Below are 18,888 nucleotides of genomic sequence, written 5' to 3'. Positions count from 1 at the left end.
AATAGTATGTGACAAAAACATTATTTGCAGAAAAATCTCAATAATCCAACTAATACTAAGTTGGAAATAATTTGCGAAATAATTTATAATGGCTTGACGAAAATGCCTGATTAATGAATGAGTATTCAGTTACAAAGACACTTTCAATTGAGAAAAGTGCAAAATAAAATATTATAAAATATATTTCAAAATATGTATATCAACCTAATATTTACTTCGCGAGAACATGTGATATTCGTTATGTAATAACTAGCATTCTCTTGAACTCTTCTCACTAGATTGTCTAAAACGCGAAAACTATGAGGAGATTGGTGCAATGTCATATTACCGAGAATTTATAGTATAAAACCAGCGGGAGTGGTCTCTCTAAAACTTTCTCGCATACTTTCTAATAAACTTTCATGCCGGAGAACGCTTTACATAGCTTTGGTGTACAATATTTACGAAATATTAACTTTTGGCGTAAATTTAGCATTTTACTGAATCTATCGTGCCATCCTTGGCGAGTGTTTTGGTGATTAATCCCTGATATACTGTTAATAGAATACGAAAGTCGAATTTGTGTTTTAGACGAACCGATTTAAGCAAGTTTGACGCAAAACTGCATCTCTAGGCACAAAATCTCATACCAAATTCGATATATTTAATCATTGAGTTTTTGAGTTATCACATTTATTTGTTTCTGAAAGTACAGACCGACAGATGTAATTGGATTTTGGCTCAAACTTTAACAGGTGTCTACACTATGTATGTTAAATCTGTTTACCGAATTTTATCTCTCAAGCTCCCTTCGTTGTGTTATCATCGTGTTAACTCATATTTGAATGATCGTACAGACGAACTTCCACTAAAATAGATTTTACACAAAGTTGATAGAAATCTGCAAGTTTACTTAATTTCAAGTGGCCAGTTGGGGCCGTGGTGGCTTGTTGGTAAGGTCTCGACTCGTGATCCGTAGGGTTTCATGTTCCACCGAAGAACCGCCGTCTAAGGGGGAAGTTGCGCTTTAAATCTGTCCGGACTAGGGATTGCAATACCGGACCAAAATTTCAATACCGGTATTCGGTATTTTTTAAATCTTAATACCGGGATACCGGTTTTAATACCGGTATTAGAAATTTTAGAAAAAGGAAGAAAACACAGGTGTTTCTTTGTTTTATTTGCCAGTTTTGTTAGAGAGTGTAAATGTCACAAAAAATAATTTATAACTTATAAATTATAACAGTATATAATCACAAAAAAGTAAAGAAACATCTTATTTATTTAAATCACAAAAAAAGTGTAAATATCACTATTCAGTCTGTGGTACTTTTACAAAGTTTTGAAATGTGATCTTAAAAAACATAATGCATGAATTGTACTGTCATTAAGCCTGAAAACTAATTTTGAGTAAAAATTACCAGCTGTCGAAAACGCTCTTTCGGCATCTACGCTAGTTTGTGGTACTGTTTGCAAGGCGCGATATATTTCCAAATATTTATCTCTAAATCCCTTATCTTCAAATAAGTAAATCGATTTCTCGTCGGATGATTTTGGATATAGCTGATTTCTGTATTGTATTTTGGTTCGTTTAAATTTTTTTATTTATCGCTAATTCTAATTTTTGTTCAAGAGACAATTCCTTTTCACAATCGACAGTAGTGACATCATAATCTTCGATAATTGAACCGAATTCTTCTGAATGTGGATAGGTTTGTGGGTAAAAAATTTTAAGAAAATTTATTCTAAACTTAATCAGATTTGAACTGGTTATTTTCTTTTCTTCATTTTCATTTTTAAAATCATTATAATTATGTAAATACCATAAGACATTTTCTATTTCGGTATGCCTATCTTCTGTGCGATTTTTCAATGTAATATATAATTCTTCAGATAGTGATGTGTGCTGTTCTTTCAATGAATGCAACATGAAATTTATTGTTGCATTAGCTGTTAATAAATTAGAATCTCTCAGACATAATGCCTCAATAGTCAGTTTTATTGGAAGTAGAGCTGATATAGTTCTGGATATTAAGTCGAATTCACTATCTGAAAAATTAATTTACAGGTTTAAGTCGATTATTGGATTGGATTTCTCAGTTTCAAAAATCGTTCCATCATTAGGAGTAAACTGTTCCAACGTGTTTTAGAATCTAATATTAACATATATTCTGTTTTATTTTCAGTTAGTATATATTTTAGTAATATATCTTTTTTATAGGGGAACGTTTAAATATCTTAACAATTTTTCGAACTTTATAAATTATAGGAAGCATTTCTTGATAGGTTAATATTTCATCCTCATTAGCAATATCTTCATCAACAATTACATTGTCATTATCTTCATTGTCAATATCACTCTCACTCTTACTATTTTCAAAGTTGGAATCCGAAATTTCTATATCCATAGTATATGGATTCTTCTGTTCTTTATTTTTTTTGATATAATACATCTATTACTCCTAAACTTTTTTCATAATTGTTGCCCCATCAGTCGTTATGGTTACAATATTTTCTTTCAGGGATAATCAATGTTTCACTAATTTAGATTTAAGCAATTAATTAAGCCATTCATTAGCTAATTAATTTCGCCCGTTAGGGAGACATAAAAACAAAAACGTATACTATTTTGCTATGTTTCGCGATACCTGAACATATAGTGGAGACAATTTTAAAAATTTCTAGTAAATACCGAAAAACCGGTATTTAAACTTGTGAATACCGGTATCACGAAATTGTACAAATGGCTCGAAATACCGGTATTCGGTATCCCGGTATACCGGTATTGCAATCCCTAGTCCGGACCAAACGCTCTTCAGCTGGTGTGGTGCTTAGTGGGTGGTGGTCCGTTACGAGGTCCGTTCCAAATTTTCCCTAGTGTTGCTTTGCAACGGGACGTTAATATAACTAAATTAACTCAACTTTCCAGTTCAAAGCGATTCTGGGTTATTTTTGTCACAGACAGACAGACATTTTCCAAAAATGTTTGGACTCAGGGAAGTGCATAACGTGGAGATTAGTCAAAATCTGGAGTTCTAAATTTTTGATGATTATTATATTTTCTTTATACTAAGTATACAAGAAAATAAAAAGTAAATTTCCTTGCTATTTAAAAACTGCAGTACCGCCGTGAAACAGTGCATGGATATCATGTTGATGTGATTGAATAAAATTGCAGTTGAAATTGTGCACATCTGTAGATAAAGAATCCCATAACAAATCCTTAAATTCAATACAATCAACTGATAAATATCATCATTGGAATTTAGATTTTTCGACAACAGATAAAACTAGAGTCAGTCAAAAGGAAAGAAGGATTCTAAACTTACAATAAACAATGTTCGAGACACTACAGCAGTATGGAGGATAATTAGACTTGCATCAAACAAAAGCACATCATAGAAATTGGAACAATGATAGCGGCTCGCCTTTGAAATTAAATTCGTGAATTTGTGCAGCTGTATTTTCTTTTGTAGTGTTGCTGCTCCCTCGTGTGCGATTTGAAGAAAAGTAAAATCTTCATTGATTGTTAATCTGCATCAAGGAGAATGCACTATGGACAAAAGTGACTCAAAATAAAAATTATATCTTGATTTGTTATAAAAAGTTAATCGATTTCAAATATGGAATTGTATATATTTTATACAGCATTAAGGAAAGTAAGACATTCTAAAAAAAAAAAAAACTTGGGCTAAAAAGGAATAAATTCAAAAATTCGATGCATGAAATTTTGAAAATCCATAGAAAAGAAAAGTTCGATATATAGAAATTTCATTATAGAGAAATACTTATTGTACATTTCCATCGTTTTCTTCCTAAAATCAACTATGCAAAGTAAATTTCTTTGGGTAAAAAAAGTAAAAATTTTAAAGTATGAAAGAAATTTGCTTTGAAGAATATACAAATAACAGTGGAATTTCAAAATTATTATAATTGCATTTATCAAAATTTCCTGCTTTTTTGTTGCGTCTTTATTTTTTATTCCGTTCTTATCAAATTTTCTTAAATTGGAATTGTTTTTTATATTCATACGTGAAGATGTCTGATTAGAGGCCATAGTATAAGAAATTTGAAGTTACGCTGAATTTAAAATAAAAATATCACTTTAACTATTGAAAGAGATCTAAGAATAACATACGGCCGGCTCACGAGTAAATGTTTATGGCATGTAAGATTTCCGGTTTTCCGAGGATTTTTTATTTCAACAAAATTCGGTGAAACTATTTATTTTTCTTACTTAATTTATAATCCATCCTATGAACAGAGCCCATGGTCTTTTTTTTCTTCTTTTTACTACAATGGGAATAGATAAAATGTAAAGCGAAGAAAATTGTTTTCTTCGATATATAGAAATTTTTCTTATAAAGATTCCGAGAAAAATTCGATGCATAGATATTTACAATATCTGGTGGCAATCTGATACAGAGTATCGGCTGATATCCCCCTGTTTGATACCATTTTAGTTACTGACAGACTGACTGGCTATAAAAACATCAACTTCGTTAAGTATCTCTCTCTCTCTCTCTCTCACACACACACACACACACACACACACACACACACACAAGGATAGTTTTCAATATTATGATTAAGGTTTGGATTAACTATCTCTTACTTTCTTTTTTAAAACTATTCTTAAATTGTCAATACCATCTTTTAAATTCAAGGCTCAAATCGTCCTTGGTCTAATATGTATACCTTTGTGAGTATGATAAAGATGGATCATGATAAACAGAAAGTATGGGATCTATTGTTAGTGTGAGAACGTGCTTTTTCGAAAAACTTTCAGGTGGATACAGTACACATTTTCGTTTTGCTAAAGCGTAAATGAATCTTTTATTTTTTGAACATTGCTGATTACAATTATAAGCAGAAGACTGAACTTAGTCATTTTTACTTGTGATTCATAATTTTCAACCATGGCATTCCTTAACCGTTAGATCATTAGTATACCCTCACATGAGTAAATTTACTCAGTACGGTCTCTCAGATTTCTGCTACCTTACATTAAAGAATCACTAGAATTTTTTCCATTCATTATTGGATTTATAGACTTTATTCCATTCAGACAGCGATAAATGAAACCAAAAACAAAGGAAACAAATTAGAGTATGAATTAAAATGATGCAATGATAAAGATGGAAATTGATAAGCAGAGAGAGACGTCTGATAAGATAAAAGCAAAATTTGATAGAAGCTATATTAATTACAGATAATCTGATCTATGATAATTAAAGATAATCTAATATATGATAATTAAAGATCATCTAAAAAATCGTTTAGCTATTTTAGATTAGATTGTCAGCTAATCTAGCTCCAGTTAAAAAAATAATTGTAGTCATATCGTTATGAAAAGAGCGATTGAATCTGTCAAAAGAAAGATACTGAAAACTTAGAATATCAATAATTTAAGTAAATTACAACAGAACCTCGATTTTCCGAGTCTTTATCAATTGAAATATCTGTTAATAGAATTGATGTCAGAAAATAAAACTGTGGTTTCAATTTTTTTTTTTTTTTTTGATAAAGTCGATAAATTATTTGAAGAAAGGTTTAAAATATACCACTGGAGTTCATTTTAAAAATGAAAAGGGGATGATTTTTTTTATGACTAAAGAAATTATTTAAATTAAAGTTGAAAAAAAAAGAAGAAGAAATATAGTGTCATTCTTAAGCACTTCAATAGTAAATTGGTAAATAATATTAACTAATGAGTGAGTAAATTCCATGCATTATTTTGAAGTAAAAAAATATGACATTGTAAATATGTCGGAGCAGGGAAAATATTCTGAGAACACTCTTAAAGTATCATTTGGGAAATGCAAAGGAAATTGGGAAAATCTGAAGCATTCGTATATCCTCTTATAAGAAATTTGATTGTTGAGTTAATAAAATGATAATAGGTTATGGTATTTATAGTTTTATTTTAACAGTCGCAAATAAAAGAATTTGTAAAATCTTATCGAAAGAAATGAAAACAAAATTTAAAACTTAGTCTTTATGAAACGAATTGTCAACTCACCGAACTGATTATGTTCCAAGCGAGTTCGTATAACCGAAGTTTTATTGTATTGAATTACAAATTTGGCTATTTAGTAAATCGTGTAATGTTCTTGAGCTAACTATCTTGTATATAAGTTTACTGCATATATTATTATATAATGGTAAGTCTTTTAATTGTATCTGTATCGAGACTGATTTTATAAGAAAAATAGGTAGGCTGCTGTTTCGATGCATTTAATTAATTTGCGTAATTGTTTCATTAAATGAATTTAAACTCATTTAATTAAATTTAACTCAAAATTAATTAAAATGAAAGAAATTTCAACTAATTTTCAGTTGATATTTTGCAAAGTTTCTTGGAATGTGGTGTCCTTGTTTATTTGAAAGGGTTAAATTAATTTAACATATGTAGTTGTAATAGGAAATATTTAGACAGGAATTTGTACCAATGGTTTCATACTAAAAAATCATTATACAGTCGTGTTTTTCTTCCTGTGTAAAAAATTAATAATTCGTAAATTTTTTATAAGCAAAAAATTTGCATTTAAAAATAATTATTTTAATTTTTAATTCGAATTTTTTTATTTAATTATTAAATTAAAAAGGGAATAATTTATATGAAATAGAAAAAGAAAGCGTTTTAATGTTAGGAACTGAATTATAGATCTCAACTATTATTCTGAGCTTTATTAACAGACTTTATGAATAGAAAGACTTTTTGTATCGTAAGTATTAATTAAACTATACAAAAGAAAAGTTTGGTGCTTCTACTGTTAGACTTTTTGAATAGTAAAAGCGTTACTGTCCTTTTAATGTAGAAATTTTTTACATTTAAATGTAAAATTTTCTTTCTTTTTTTTTCAAATATGTTATAAAACAGAAAATATACGATGTTATAAAGAAATCTGAACAATCGCACTATTGAATACGCGGTGCTCAGAATTATCCACTGCGATATGATGTCAGTAGGTGTATGCATAATTTTTATCTCAGACAATACAGTAGCTGAATCTTCCATCGTTGTACAGGGAAGAAACAGAATTAATTTGACAGAGATCACTGAGGAATGAAGCGAAGATTCTTTCCAATGTCTTCCCGCCATTGGGCGAATTCGGTTTCGATTCCTTTCTTTCACGCCTCCTACCCTCGTTTGCTAGAACTCGCGGTCGCCATCGTAAAATGGAAGATTGATTTAATGCCAGAGCACGATTGGAAGACAATGATTAACATAAATTAAAAAAAAAAAAGAAAAGAAGATCGAGATATTCCTGGCGCAGCTTGTAATGTGGAAGCTCCTTTTTTTCCTGCTCTCTAGCTAGTGTGTTTCAATCTTTGGCGAGCGGAAGCTTTTTTTGTTAATGGCAGCCAAAACATCGGAATCCTTGAACCATGTTGTCCCATTAAACAGGACACCATTAATAGTAATGGCGGGTTAAAAATTAATGGAGCTTGGAGTGATATTTGTCATAGGATTCAGTCATAGGACTTATCAGTCAAGATGTTTGAGATTTTTAACGATCTTAAGGACTTTATCAAAACCGATGCTATCAAAAACGACAACAATATCTTTAAGCTTCACTACAGGTTCACGGTTTTGATTCTGGTGTCGTTTAGTATTCTTGTCAGCTGTCGCCAATACCTTGGAGATCCTATCGACTGCATCCAGAATGATGATATTCCAGAGAATGTCTTAGAAACTTACTGCTGGGTTCATTCCACTTTTACTTTGCCAGATGCTTATACCAAAAAGGTGGGAATAGAGGTACCCCATCCTGGAATAGATAAGTACACTCCAGGCGAAAATAGGAAATACCATGCTTACTATCAGTGGGTGTGCTTTGTTCTTTTTCTGCAGTCCATATTGTTCTATTTACCACGTTACGTCTGGAAATTCATCGATAGTGGCAAAATCAAAACTTTGGTTATGGGCCTCAACTGCTGCGTCCTCAAACCAGAAGACAGATCCTCTTGCAGAATTCTTCTTGTGGAATATCTCAAGACCCATATCGACAGCCATAACGATTACCTAATAAAATTCACTCTTTTGGAAATATACAACTTGCTAAATGTCATCGGTCAAATTTACTTAATGGATGCTTTATTTGGTTACCAGTTTACTACGTATGGAATAGATGTCATCAGGTTTAGCGGAATGGATCAAGAGAATCGAGTTGACCCCATGATCCAAGTGTTTCCAAGAATGACAAAGTGTACATTTCACCGTTTTGGATCATCTGGAGATATACAGAGACACGACGCCTTGTGCATTCTGCCCATCAATATTTTAAATGAAAAGATCTACGTTTTCATGTGGTTTTGGTTTGTGATGCTGGCTGCTTTATCTGTGGCCATTTTGATATTTAGATTTATTACGATTGCTTGGCCTGCTGCACGTTCTTATTTGCTTGTGAATAATTGCGGATTGGACAAAAAAGATTGGCATGTTGTGAAGAAGCACATCAAAGTTGGAGATTGGTATATTCTTTACTTGCTAAGCAAAAATATTGATTATGTTTTCTTCAATGAGATAATTCACGATTTAGCTGTAGAACTGAAAGAAGGTGAGAAACTGCTTCATAAACGTTCTATAGAAGACTATAAATCATTAGCGTAAAATTATGTTTATGTTTTTTTTTAAAGCTGAAATTAGGAAATTGTCTTTCACAACGCTATGTTGCCTTTTTTAGTTTTTTTATTATTTAAAATGCGTTGTAAATTCGTATAGTTCTTCCATTAATGAAAATAAAATGCAATTCTAAAGGCAATTTTGAAAGTATAATTCTTTTTTTTAAAGTGTAAATTAAAAATGTTATATTAATGAACATTGAAACCTTGATTTGGTTTCTGGGGATCTATATGAAGTTTTAAGATATGTCGTAGAGAGCTTAAAAAAATAATATTTGAAAATAAAATGCATAAGAAGAATTCTATAATTTTTCTTGTAAAGTTTTAAAGTAAACGAATAAAATACTGAAAAATTCAAAGTCGAAAAAATCTAAAGTTTCTTGTACTTGCAAATAGAAATAAATAAAATTGAAAAGAAAAATAATAATAAAATAGAATTAATCTAGAAAGACAATTTTCAAGATAAATTTTTTATATTTATATTTATTTTGTTTATTTATGTTGCAAAAATCGCAACAATTTTAAGATTTTATTCTAATTATTTCAGTAACTTATAACATTTCTATAGATTGAATCTTAAGTTATATATTTCAATTTTCAATACATTTGGAATGACAATTAATATAAAATTATCTAGTAAAATCACCAGATATTTTTTATTTTAGAATTATATATTCATTTAACCAAAATAGAACAGTTTAAGAATTTCATTTAGAAAAAAAAGAAATAAACAATTTTTTTTTGTTCTAAAAATCAAATATTATTATTTTTTACATCTTTGTTTTGTGTTCTGATTAACAAGAACAATGTTATATTAGTTTTGTGTGAAATCTGATCTTAAAAAGCCATTCAATTTCTCAGAAGTGAAGGCAGAAGAAGCTAAACGTAAATCAAGTTACCTCGAAGCTCTATCGTTAGAACCAGAATGGGATCCATATGATGTTTTTGTGAATTTGACCTCTACAGAATTCCAAGAATTGTATGCATCTGATGAGGATGATATCTGAAATTTTTTTAAAAATTGTTATTGTTGATAAAAAAATATCAATAATATGGAACAAACTGAAAATCAAACATAAATCGAACTGAACTCGAACGTAAAGCAAAATGAACTCAAATTCGAATTCTTAACGGATGAAAAAGCTGCTTAGCTTTTCTCTTGAATGCATATAATGAACTGATTGACTAGTGTGCGATAGCAATGAGAAAAAAGTGTTTGGTTTAAGAATTCGGCTAATTTTTTTTTAATTCTAAAGGACCCAATGATAACAGCATATGTTTATGCTAATCATATATCAAACAAAATAAATATACATATTTCATTTTAATATCCAATGAAGATGAACTCTTGGGTAAATTTTGTTGTGAAAATCATTTCTATTATTTTCTTTTTTCACTTCTGCTTGAGTTTTCTGTCCGTTGCTCAAGTTTTGTCATCTTTATGCTATATATATTTTTTTTACTTATATTTACTGTGAAACTAAGAAAATATATTCTAGAAATTCATTAAAATTTCAATGAATTTTTAAAAATAGTGTCCTGTTTAATAAATGATGTTGATTTTTAAAACTCTAGTAATAAGCTAGTCACATGGTAAGATTATCAAAGTTTTTTCTTTCTTCTCTTCATTAAAATATTTTTAAAAATGAAAAAACCCCAATCATATTATTAATAGATACGATACCAGCAACATTTTTCACTTTGTTTACAGATTGCTGTACAAGTAATTAGTACGTTAAGTAATCGTAAGGCCGACAGTATGTAAAAGTAATCTATTGGCTAATAATATGTATATGTAATCGTTAGGCTAATAGTATGTACAAGTAATCATTAGGCAATCATCATGGTACAGCTGCTGTATCATTGTTTCATTAAGTCATCAAGCCTGCGCTAGACTAATTTATAAAAACAAGTTTGTACATCATTTTACTTACTTACCGTATTGCATAACAATAATTATGATTGATTACTAATTATTGCACAATGATTGCAAATTGCTAACTAAGCTATTCAAGTGTAAGTTACTTCAGGGGTGATTGCTAAAATTACAAAATTTTTAATGACTTCAAAAAGAGAAGAGAAAAGAATTTTCCTATTTTTTTTTATAGAGAATCTCAGTCTAAAAGGTATCTAATATTTTATTGAATCTAAAAATTAGTGCACTAAATATTATTGAAGCTAATAACTAACGAATTATTACTTTTACTTGAATGTGAAGCGGTTTTATTCTTGAGCTTTTAAATAAGTTATTGGAAATAACGATGAGGGAGCATTTAAATATTATATTTATATTATTTGGTGACTTTAAAAAATTATAATTTTTGATATATGCGCAAATAATTTTCAATTGTGTCGAATTTCCATCCAAGGAATTTTATTTTTACACAGCAAATCATGTAAGGATTATCGTCAAAAATTGTTATGGAATTTTAATATCATTCAAAATCCATATGTACAAGTAAAGAATATAGTTCTATACAATTAGAATAAATATTTCTTTAGAATACAAAATATCACAATTAATTAAAATCTGAATTATCTGCATAATCGTGAAATAAAGTTAGTTTAACATAAAAATTCATAATCCTGCATTTTTAAAATGGCTAATATTTAGACATTTTATGTCAATGAAGTTTCGATTATCAATCATAATGTGTATAGATGTATTCTAAGACACAGTATTAAGAAAAAAATATTAAATAAAAACAATTATATAATATTTAGAAATGAATTGTTCAACGTTTTTTCATTAAATTATCATATCTGTTATTGATAACTACAAATTTGTTTTGTGCAGACGATTTCGGAATGAAATGACATCTAAACATAAACATGCTTATTATAATTTTAATGTTTAAATATTGTGTAATTTTTTTGTTGTAAATTAAAAATTAAACAAACATTGATAGAATAGAATTAACACACTTATAAATAAATGGATCCCAATGAGATTTAAAATTTTCTTCATTATCTGGAGATTGTTTCAAAACGTTTAAGTGAAAAATAAAATATAAATTGAATATTTCATAAAAAATACTAAGAAATATTTTTGTCCATCATTTCGAAAATTATTTACGTTATTTATTTTGAAAAACCGTATTCATATCCGAGGAAATCAAGATGAAACAACCATGTCATTTAGTAAAGGAGTTATTAAACTTCTGCTAAATTACTTTCTGCGGTGATTAAATCTTATTAGAATACTTTTCTGAAACGGGGAGTGGTGAACTTGTATGTCATTAAGTCATTAAGTGGCAATAGAAACCACAACATCGTGGGCTGTTCAGGAATTGTTTTTTCATAACGTCATCAACCAATGACGTTAAAAGTTCTTTCTTTTTCGTATATCCGGTAGATAATTAGTGTAAAATGTGAAAATTCAAATTATTAAACCTGAGTTCATGCTAACTGTACTCAGGCCATAAACTCATATGCGTAGGGTTACAGAAATTATCTTATTAATAATTTAAGAAAAAACACGTCTTTTTTATTTTTTATTTAGGAGGAATTAAAAGAAATACTGATTTAAAATTTTCTTTTTCGATTTTAGAGTATTAAATAAGTCGCCTTTTTTATTAATGAATCAGAAGTATATGTGTAGACAGTTTTTATTAATTTGGTGTTTTAATGTTTATAGAAAATAATAATTTTTTGTTATAATTAGAATTGCCTATTATAGTAAAAATATTTTCTGTAAACACTAACTAACTTTTTATAGATGGATAAATTTGCGATTGAACATAATAATAAATATATTTTCCCTTTTGTTAGTTTCTAATGCTATAAAAAAGATTTAGAGCTTATATGATCTAGCATAGATCATAATTTTGTTTTTGTTATTAAATTGATCTAAAGTCATAATTAGATTACTTATTATGTTTGTCAGTTTGAATTCTATGAAAAAGCTTCATAGCTTATATGATTTAGCATGGATTATAGATCATGATTTTTTATTATTATATCGATATAAAGTCATGATTAGATTAGTGGTATGATGATTAGTAGCGATTTAAAGATTTCTTCAATTAATTTGTAGAGTGGCCACTAATAGAGTTGCTGGCATTGCATAAAAAAGTTGCATATCATCCAGTTTATCAGTGGTATCGTAATATTTCATCACCATTATGCTCTTTATAAAAAGGGTAAAAAGTTTATAAAAGAATAGAAATATCACGAACAATACATAATTAATGCTTTTTTTTAAATCTGCATAAAGGTAGTGGAATTTTATGGAACACATTTTCTAGGATGAGACTTTTAAAATGTAACCGAATTTTTACTTCATCAACGATGAAAGCTGATTGCTTTCCATTTTTTTCATAGCTTGCAACATCTTTCAGTTCTTTCTTTAAGATGTACGTACACACTTGAAGATTTTTTTTTTTTAATTTTAACTTTAAAAATCCTGTTTTTTCACAGTAGGTTATTAATACATGTTTAAACTCATTTCAGTGAGAAAAGACCATATGACACTAATTATTAATTAATTAAATAATATTTAATGAGCTAATTAGCCTATTTTTTGAAACATGATATCTTAAATTCTAATTTGTACAGACACACAATTCTAGTTGGAAACGATGCCTAATATTTGTCTTCATGTTGTCTGCTTCAAACAAATTATAAAAATGTATAGTTTTTTTTTAACAATTTTTTCATCAACGATGAATAGAAAAAGCGAGATTTTTTTCTGTAATTTTAACTTTTAAACAGCTATTAAAAATTTATTTCTATAAATATAACTTTGGTTGAGGCAAAAAACATCCGCTACTTCACACAGATTATTTTGATATATAAATAACTCTACTTGGTTAATTTCTTGTTGAGTTATGATTGTTTGAATGAAGCAACATAGTGGAAAAAAAACATTCTTCATAAAATGAGTTTTAAAAACACCGTAACTAGAGTTTTTAATGAAAGCACCTCAAGAAAAATAGTTATAACTCGAAAAATATTTCGAATATTGACAACATCTTGGTATCGTTTGAAAGCTAAAGGATCAGAGAACATTATTAAGCAATAAAAAAAGATTCGATATTTTGAACGATTTTCGAAGATTCAAGTGTGTACATACACCTTAAGCAATGGAAACGTTTGATCAAATTCTTGGACTATTAACTGCAACTATTTGCTACAATATAAAAGCTCAGTGTGTTAAGATTCGCATGAAACTCCAGTTTAAGGTTCTATTTTAAGGAGTCAATAGCTACTTCATTGAAGGGCACATATACATTAAAATTCTTTAATCGATATATTTATTACCCGCTGATAATAACCACCAAGCTCTTAAATCTTCATTACCATTTTGATAGTCGAAGACGCCATTCAAAACTCTCTCTCTTGTTGCATAAAAGATCAAATGCAAGACATTAAAAGATAAGGTCGTTTGTATCTAGATATCGTAAAATGGCATTCATATTTAACACATTTACTTTCCTTTCATACATGGAATGTTTATAACATTCATTTGATTGTTGTACTTCTATCAAAATTTTATTTATCCTTGAGTGTTCTTTAATTATTTGATGATTGCACTTTTATATAATTTTTATCTATTTATTAGCGTTTAAGTATTTAAATACATGCGATATTCAAATGTGCAAAGCTCATAAATGAAAGCGTGTTGCCATTATTTATTAGGCAATGAAATTTTATATCTATATAAATCACTCAAATGAAGTTATATATTCTTATCAAAGATGGTTAGTTAGATTATGTGTCATTGAAAAAACTTTATCAATGATCATAAACATAATTAAATTATTAAATTATCCTAAAATTTTTCATTTTGAAATATAACTTTTCCTATTCCTTTATCAAAGCTCTTATCTATATAATAGCAGAAATATGCAACATGTATTTAAATATATTATACAAACTAGCCGCCTTTGGCTATCAGCCGGTTCGCCAGTATTTATGATCGCTACCATTTTCAATTAAATATTTTATTTAACTTGGTATCTTAATAGCTCTGTCTGCAAATTATTCTTAAGCTTCAGATTTTTATAGCTATATAATTCAGTCATACTATTATGTGGGCCTTAAACAGTTCTGTTCATTGTATTACTTCTCTCTCTCTCTCTCTTTAATTTTCTGTCAGCGCCCATAAAATTTCAACTTTAAATTAGAGTGGAAATGATAAACTGCAATTAATATATAAACACTTTTCACTGAAACAAACCATGACTTTTTTTAAATATGAAAAATGAAAGCAAAGTCGTTCGGCATTGAAGTTGTATGCGCACTGCAGAATAATTTTCGTAATTTATATAATATCTTTAAAAATTATTAAACAAAAATTTCGCTGATTGAACGTAAAATTCAGTTTTAGTTTTACTTTCAAAATATGTAAATAAAAATATTTTATTTTATTTCAGTCAATAAATGTACTTATGAAAAAATTATGAATTTTAAATTTTACACAATCTTTTTCTTCTTAGGAATCATATGCAAAATTCTCTTCATACTTCAACTTTTAAATAAATAAATAAGCGTTTCTATCTTCTGCAAACAAATCTGACCGATTTATGAAGTTTTTATATATCAGTTTTAGAACAATCAACATCTTCATACTCATAGGCCAATCACTGTCGAAGATTAGCGTATCTTCTTTGAGACTGTCGAATGAAGTGGTCTAAAATTGTCAATTTTTATAGAAGAGTGATATTCAAATTTCCTAGATTAGTCAGTTCTAGAGATTGATTTAATTGATTGTAGTTCAACAATTTTTATTTAAAATATTGGTGTTTAAAAAATTGGTTTTTTAAAAAAATTTAATTTTTAATTAGAAAACAATTAATTAAATTGAAATTGGGATTAATAAAGACTGTTACAATTTGAATTATATACACTTTTTTAAAAAAAATACTTATATACCGACATATTTATTGTGAACAGAATAATAATTATAGATAAATTCTTATTCAGACTTGAACATTCCAAGCTTTTTCAGTGCATCAAATAATTTAATTAATAAAAAAACTTAGTGTAACAATGTTTTTAAATCACATGCAACCACATGTACGTGCGTATGTACACACGAACCTTCCATTCTGTTACACTTTTTGAGCAGCAAAATATGAGTGATTCATAACTCATTCATTTATAGTTTTATAGGCGTAAAAGAGGCACTTACGTGACAAGGAATTCATCATTAACGTAAAGGTTTCTCAATGGCTCTTTAGAAAAATTAGATTTTCTCCCAAAATGAAAATTTCATTTATTTAATAAAACTTTACTACCTTTCATAATTTGTTTTCTGATTTTATCAAATCAAGCATCCATTTTTTTTTGTCACAGCCTTATTAATAGCTCTCCAGATGAAGTACAAAATATCTGGCCATTTCGTCTGTGACTTTTCTTTTTTGATATTTCGGATTTCAGATTTTTATCTCAATGAAAATTTTCATAAGGTTTTCGTTTACGTGTTAACATCGTACGGAGAACTCTACATTCGCTTTTTTTCCATGTCTCATCTTTTAACGATTTTAATATTCGGCCACAGTGCAAGTGTGTCTTATACACTAAATATTCTCTGTACACTTTTTTAAGTTTTCAAAGAACATTAAATTCTTTTTAAATTTGGTGATGATTTCATCTCCTTTATACTGAGAATAAGTAGGTTAAAACTCTTAGTAAGTAATGATTTATGCATTAGGATTGGTACGCCTTGGCGTCCAGTATTAAAGGGTACTAGTAAATTATTAATATATAAATGATTGAATGAAGTTTCTTTATATGCATTATTTTATAATGAAACTAAAAATGAGGTCAGTCTTAATATTTATTTTTGGAATTCTAGAGAAAACTCTCTAGATAAAACCAAAGTCCAGTTTTATATTAAATCATTTAATACTTTGATTATAACAAATAAAATCTTTCTCTTACAATTACCTTTTATATTACTAAATATTTGGAGCATAAGGAGTAAAACTGGGGCACAATGAATCACATAAGTTAATTTTAAAATTTAATATCGAAAAATTTTTATTTTCTATTTTATCTTTTTTTGGGGGTAATTTTTCGAATGTATTTGCCATTATTATAGTTTTTTTGTGATCGTAAGGTATAAATAGTACACAATTGAATAGAATAAATAATTGTTGTTTGAAAGAGATTTGTTTTGCACTTCATACATAATTTATTGGATTTTAGAGAATTTAAAATGAAAATTCACTTTTATCAATAGCAATGCCAACTAAATTATCTATAAAAACTATATTTATAAATTTATAAAACTATGATATAAACCATCGGGATTCACTTCCGCCACATAAACTTCAATCTATCAACCAACTTATCGGTGACTCATTGTGAATAATATTCATTATATCAAGGCGACGAATTTAATTTAAATAGTCAAACTAAATGAAATAATATCCTATTTATGTTCTTTTAACATAACGCTGCTTTTACGTTTGCTTACTTCCTGTAAATTGTATTAACAGAGTGCAAGCGATGCATAACGTTCTATAGAGTATTAGACTTTTATATACATACCGAAATATAAAAAAAACAATGTTGCATGAAATTTACTTGATAAAATATAAAACTAATTAAGTAGTTTAAGTGTTTTTATTCATACTGTCACGTAGGTAGTTTAGTGTGGAACTCAATGACACACACAAGAAGTAGAGCTAAACCAATTTATTATCTCAACCCTGAAACTGAGAACACAGTGAATGACAGATCTTCTGCTTTTATACTAGCAGGGAAAGTTCCAGAATACTTTTCTGGAGACAGTAACAAAAGTCCAGAATACTTATCTGAACACTTATCTTAAACTAAATAAAGGTCCAGAATCTTCTGGAACATGAAATAAAGGAAAACATAAAATCAAGGAATTAAATATTTACACAAATTGTCTCTAGCGGTATTCGAACTTACAACCTCTTGATCAGTGCTACGACCATTCGGCCATGGAGAGTTCTCTGTCTCTTCTCAATGCGGCAATATGATTGTATCTAGAGGTTGGCTTACTGTCCTTAAATTGTGACATATCTGATTAAAAAATCATGCAAAATGCTCTACAGAACAGATCATTAGACATATATTAAAATTTGACCTGTAGTTACTCCTTGGATAGTAGATGATTACAAAGAAAGAAGATTCTAAAATTTTAACTAATTTAAAATTTAAACTTTTTTTTCAGTAATTTATAGCACTAAAATACTTTTTACACAGATTTAAGATTTATTAAATTAACTTATCTATTTACCAATAAACATTGTCATCCAGTCGAATCAACATTTTATCTTTCTTTCAAATAAATTTTTATTTTCTCCTATATGAAGAGAAACTATTATAGTTGTCAAAATATTCGAATTCGAAGTTTTGATGAATCTATACATTTCGGACCTCTCTGAAAACCTATTTTTGAAATGTGTCTGTTTGCCTATCTAACTGTCTTGAGCTATACAGATGAAATTTGGTTCATGATCTCTACTCCAACTTTGTACATTTTTATCAAATTTTGAGCGAAATCCATTCAAAGGAAATCTGTTTGTCCGAATATAAGTAAACACGATAACTAAAAAATGATGAGAGCTAGATGGATGCAATTTGTTACACAGATTTGATATATAAAATGTAAATATATATCAAATCTCAAACCATATTCATTGAGGGAGTTGATTGTCTGTCGTTCTGCATTTTCATAAACTTATAATTAACTCAATAATGTAATGATTTAAATATGTGGAATTTAGCGATATTTCATAATTACATTTGTAGTTTTATGTTATTATTATTTTTTGAAAAAAAAAGCATCCAAAATACACATTCGGTTTTCTAATATTTTTGTATTAACCGCATACCAGTGATTATTTGCCAAAGATCACACTTTAAAAGAGTTATCAGTAGTTAAAAAAATGGATTAGAAAATCTACCTAATATTTTGTTTCTGCAAGCATCATGGTATATACCGATTAAAATTAGATGAATTCGGTTTTTTTTACTATTTATAGAGTAATTACAGGAATCGTTAATAGTACCAAGATCTTCTATAACATTTCTGCTATACTTTCACTCTAAGGCATGATATTCAGAATATTGAATAATATAGTAAAGGTATCGAACGATATCTTCTTAACGTTTAAAATTCTGCCTTCCATATATTTTTCTATTCTTTCTGATAAATATTGATCATTAAAAGACGAGACGAGACGGCTTTGTTAACACAAAATGCCCAACAACACAAGATCGATATTCTTCGCGATATCTCCCGGCATTCAGAGTATCGAACATCGTAGAGATATTATAAAATTTCTTCTGCTAATTGGT

The 18,888-nt window shown here is 28.4% G+C and overlaps 2 protein-coding genes across 2 annotated transcripts in view; both read left to right on the top strand.

Moving 5' to 3' along the window:
* LOC129981029 (uncharacterized) overlaps positions 1-18,888 on the top strand; it is a 272,688-nt gene that overhangs the window by 82,571 nt on the left and 171,229 nt on the right. The window lies entirely within an intron of this gene.
* Positions 7,268-10,040, top strand: LOC129981030 (innexin inx2-like). Its single transcript, XM_056091635.1, has 2 exons — positions 7,268-8,543; positions 9,469-10,040. Exons 1-2 carry the CDS (start codon positions 7,481-7,483, stop codon positions 9,612-9,614), a joined length of 1,209 nt encoding a protein of 402 aa, XP_055947610.1. The 5' UTR covers positions 7,268-7,480; the 3' UTR covers positions 9,615-10,040.

The sequence above is a fragment of the Argiope bruennichi genome, chromosome 8 (genome assembly GCF_947563725.1).
Source record: "Argiope bruennichi chromosome 8, qqArgBrue1.1, whole genome shotgun sequence".
In the NCBI taxonomy this organism is placed as follows: Eukaryota; Metazoa; Arthropoda; class Arachnida; order Araneae; family Araneidae; genus Argiope; species Argiope bruennichi.
This window is presented reverse-complemented; position numbering and strand designations above follow the sequence as displayed.

Excerpts from the sequence above, each read along its gene's own strand:
- LOC129981030 (XM_056091635.1), top strand. The coding sequence starts at position 7,481 with ATGTTTGAGATTTTTAACGATCTTAAGGACTTTATCAAAACCGATGCT. Across the intron at positions 8,544-9,468 it reads AGCTGTAGAACTGAAAGAAG|AAGTGAAGGCAGAAGAAGCT; the intron begins GTGAGAAACTGC and ends TCAATTTCTCAG.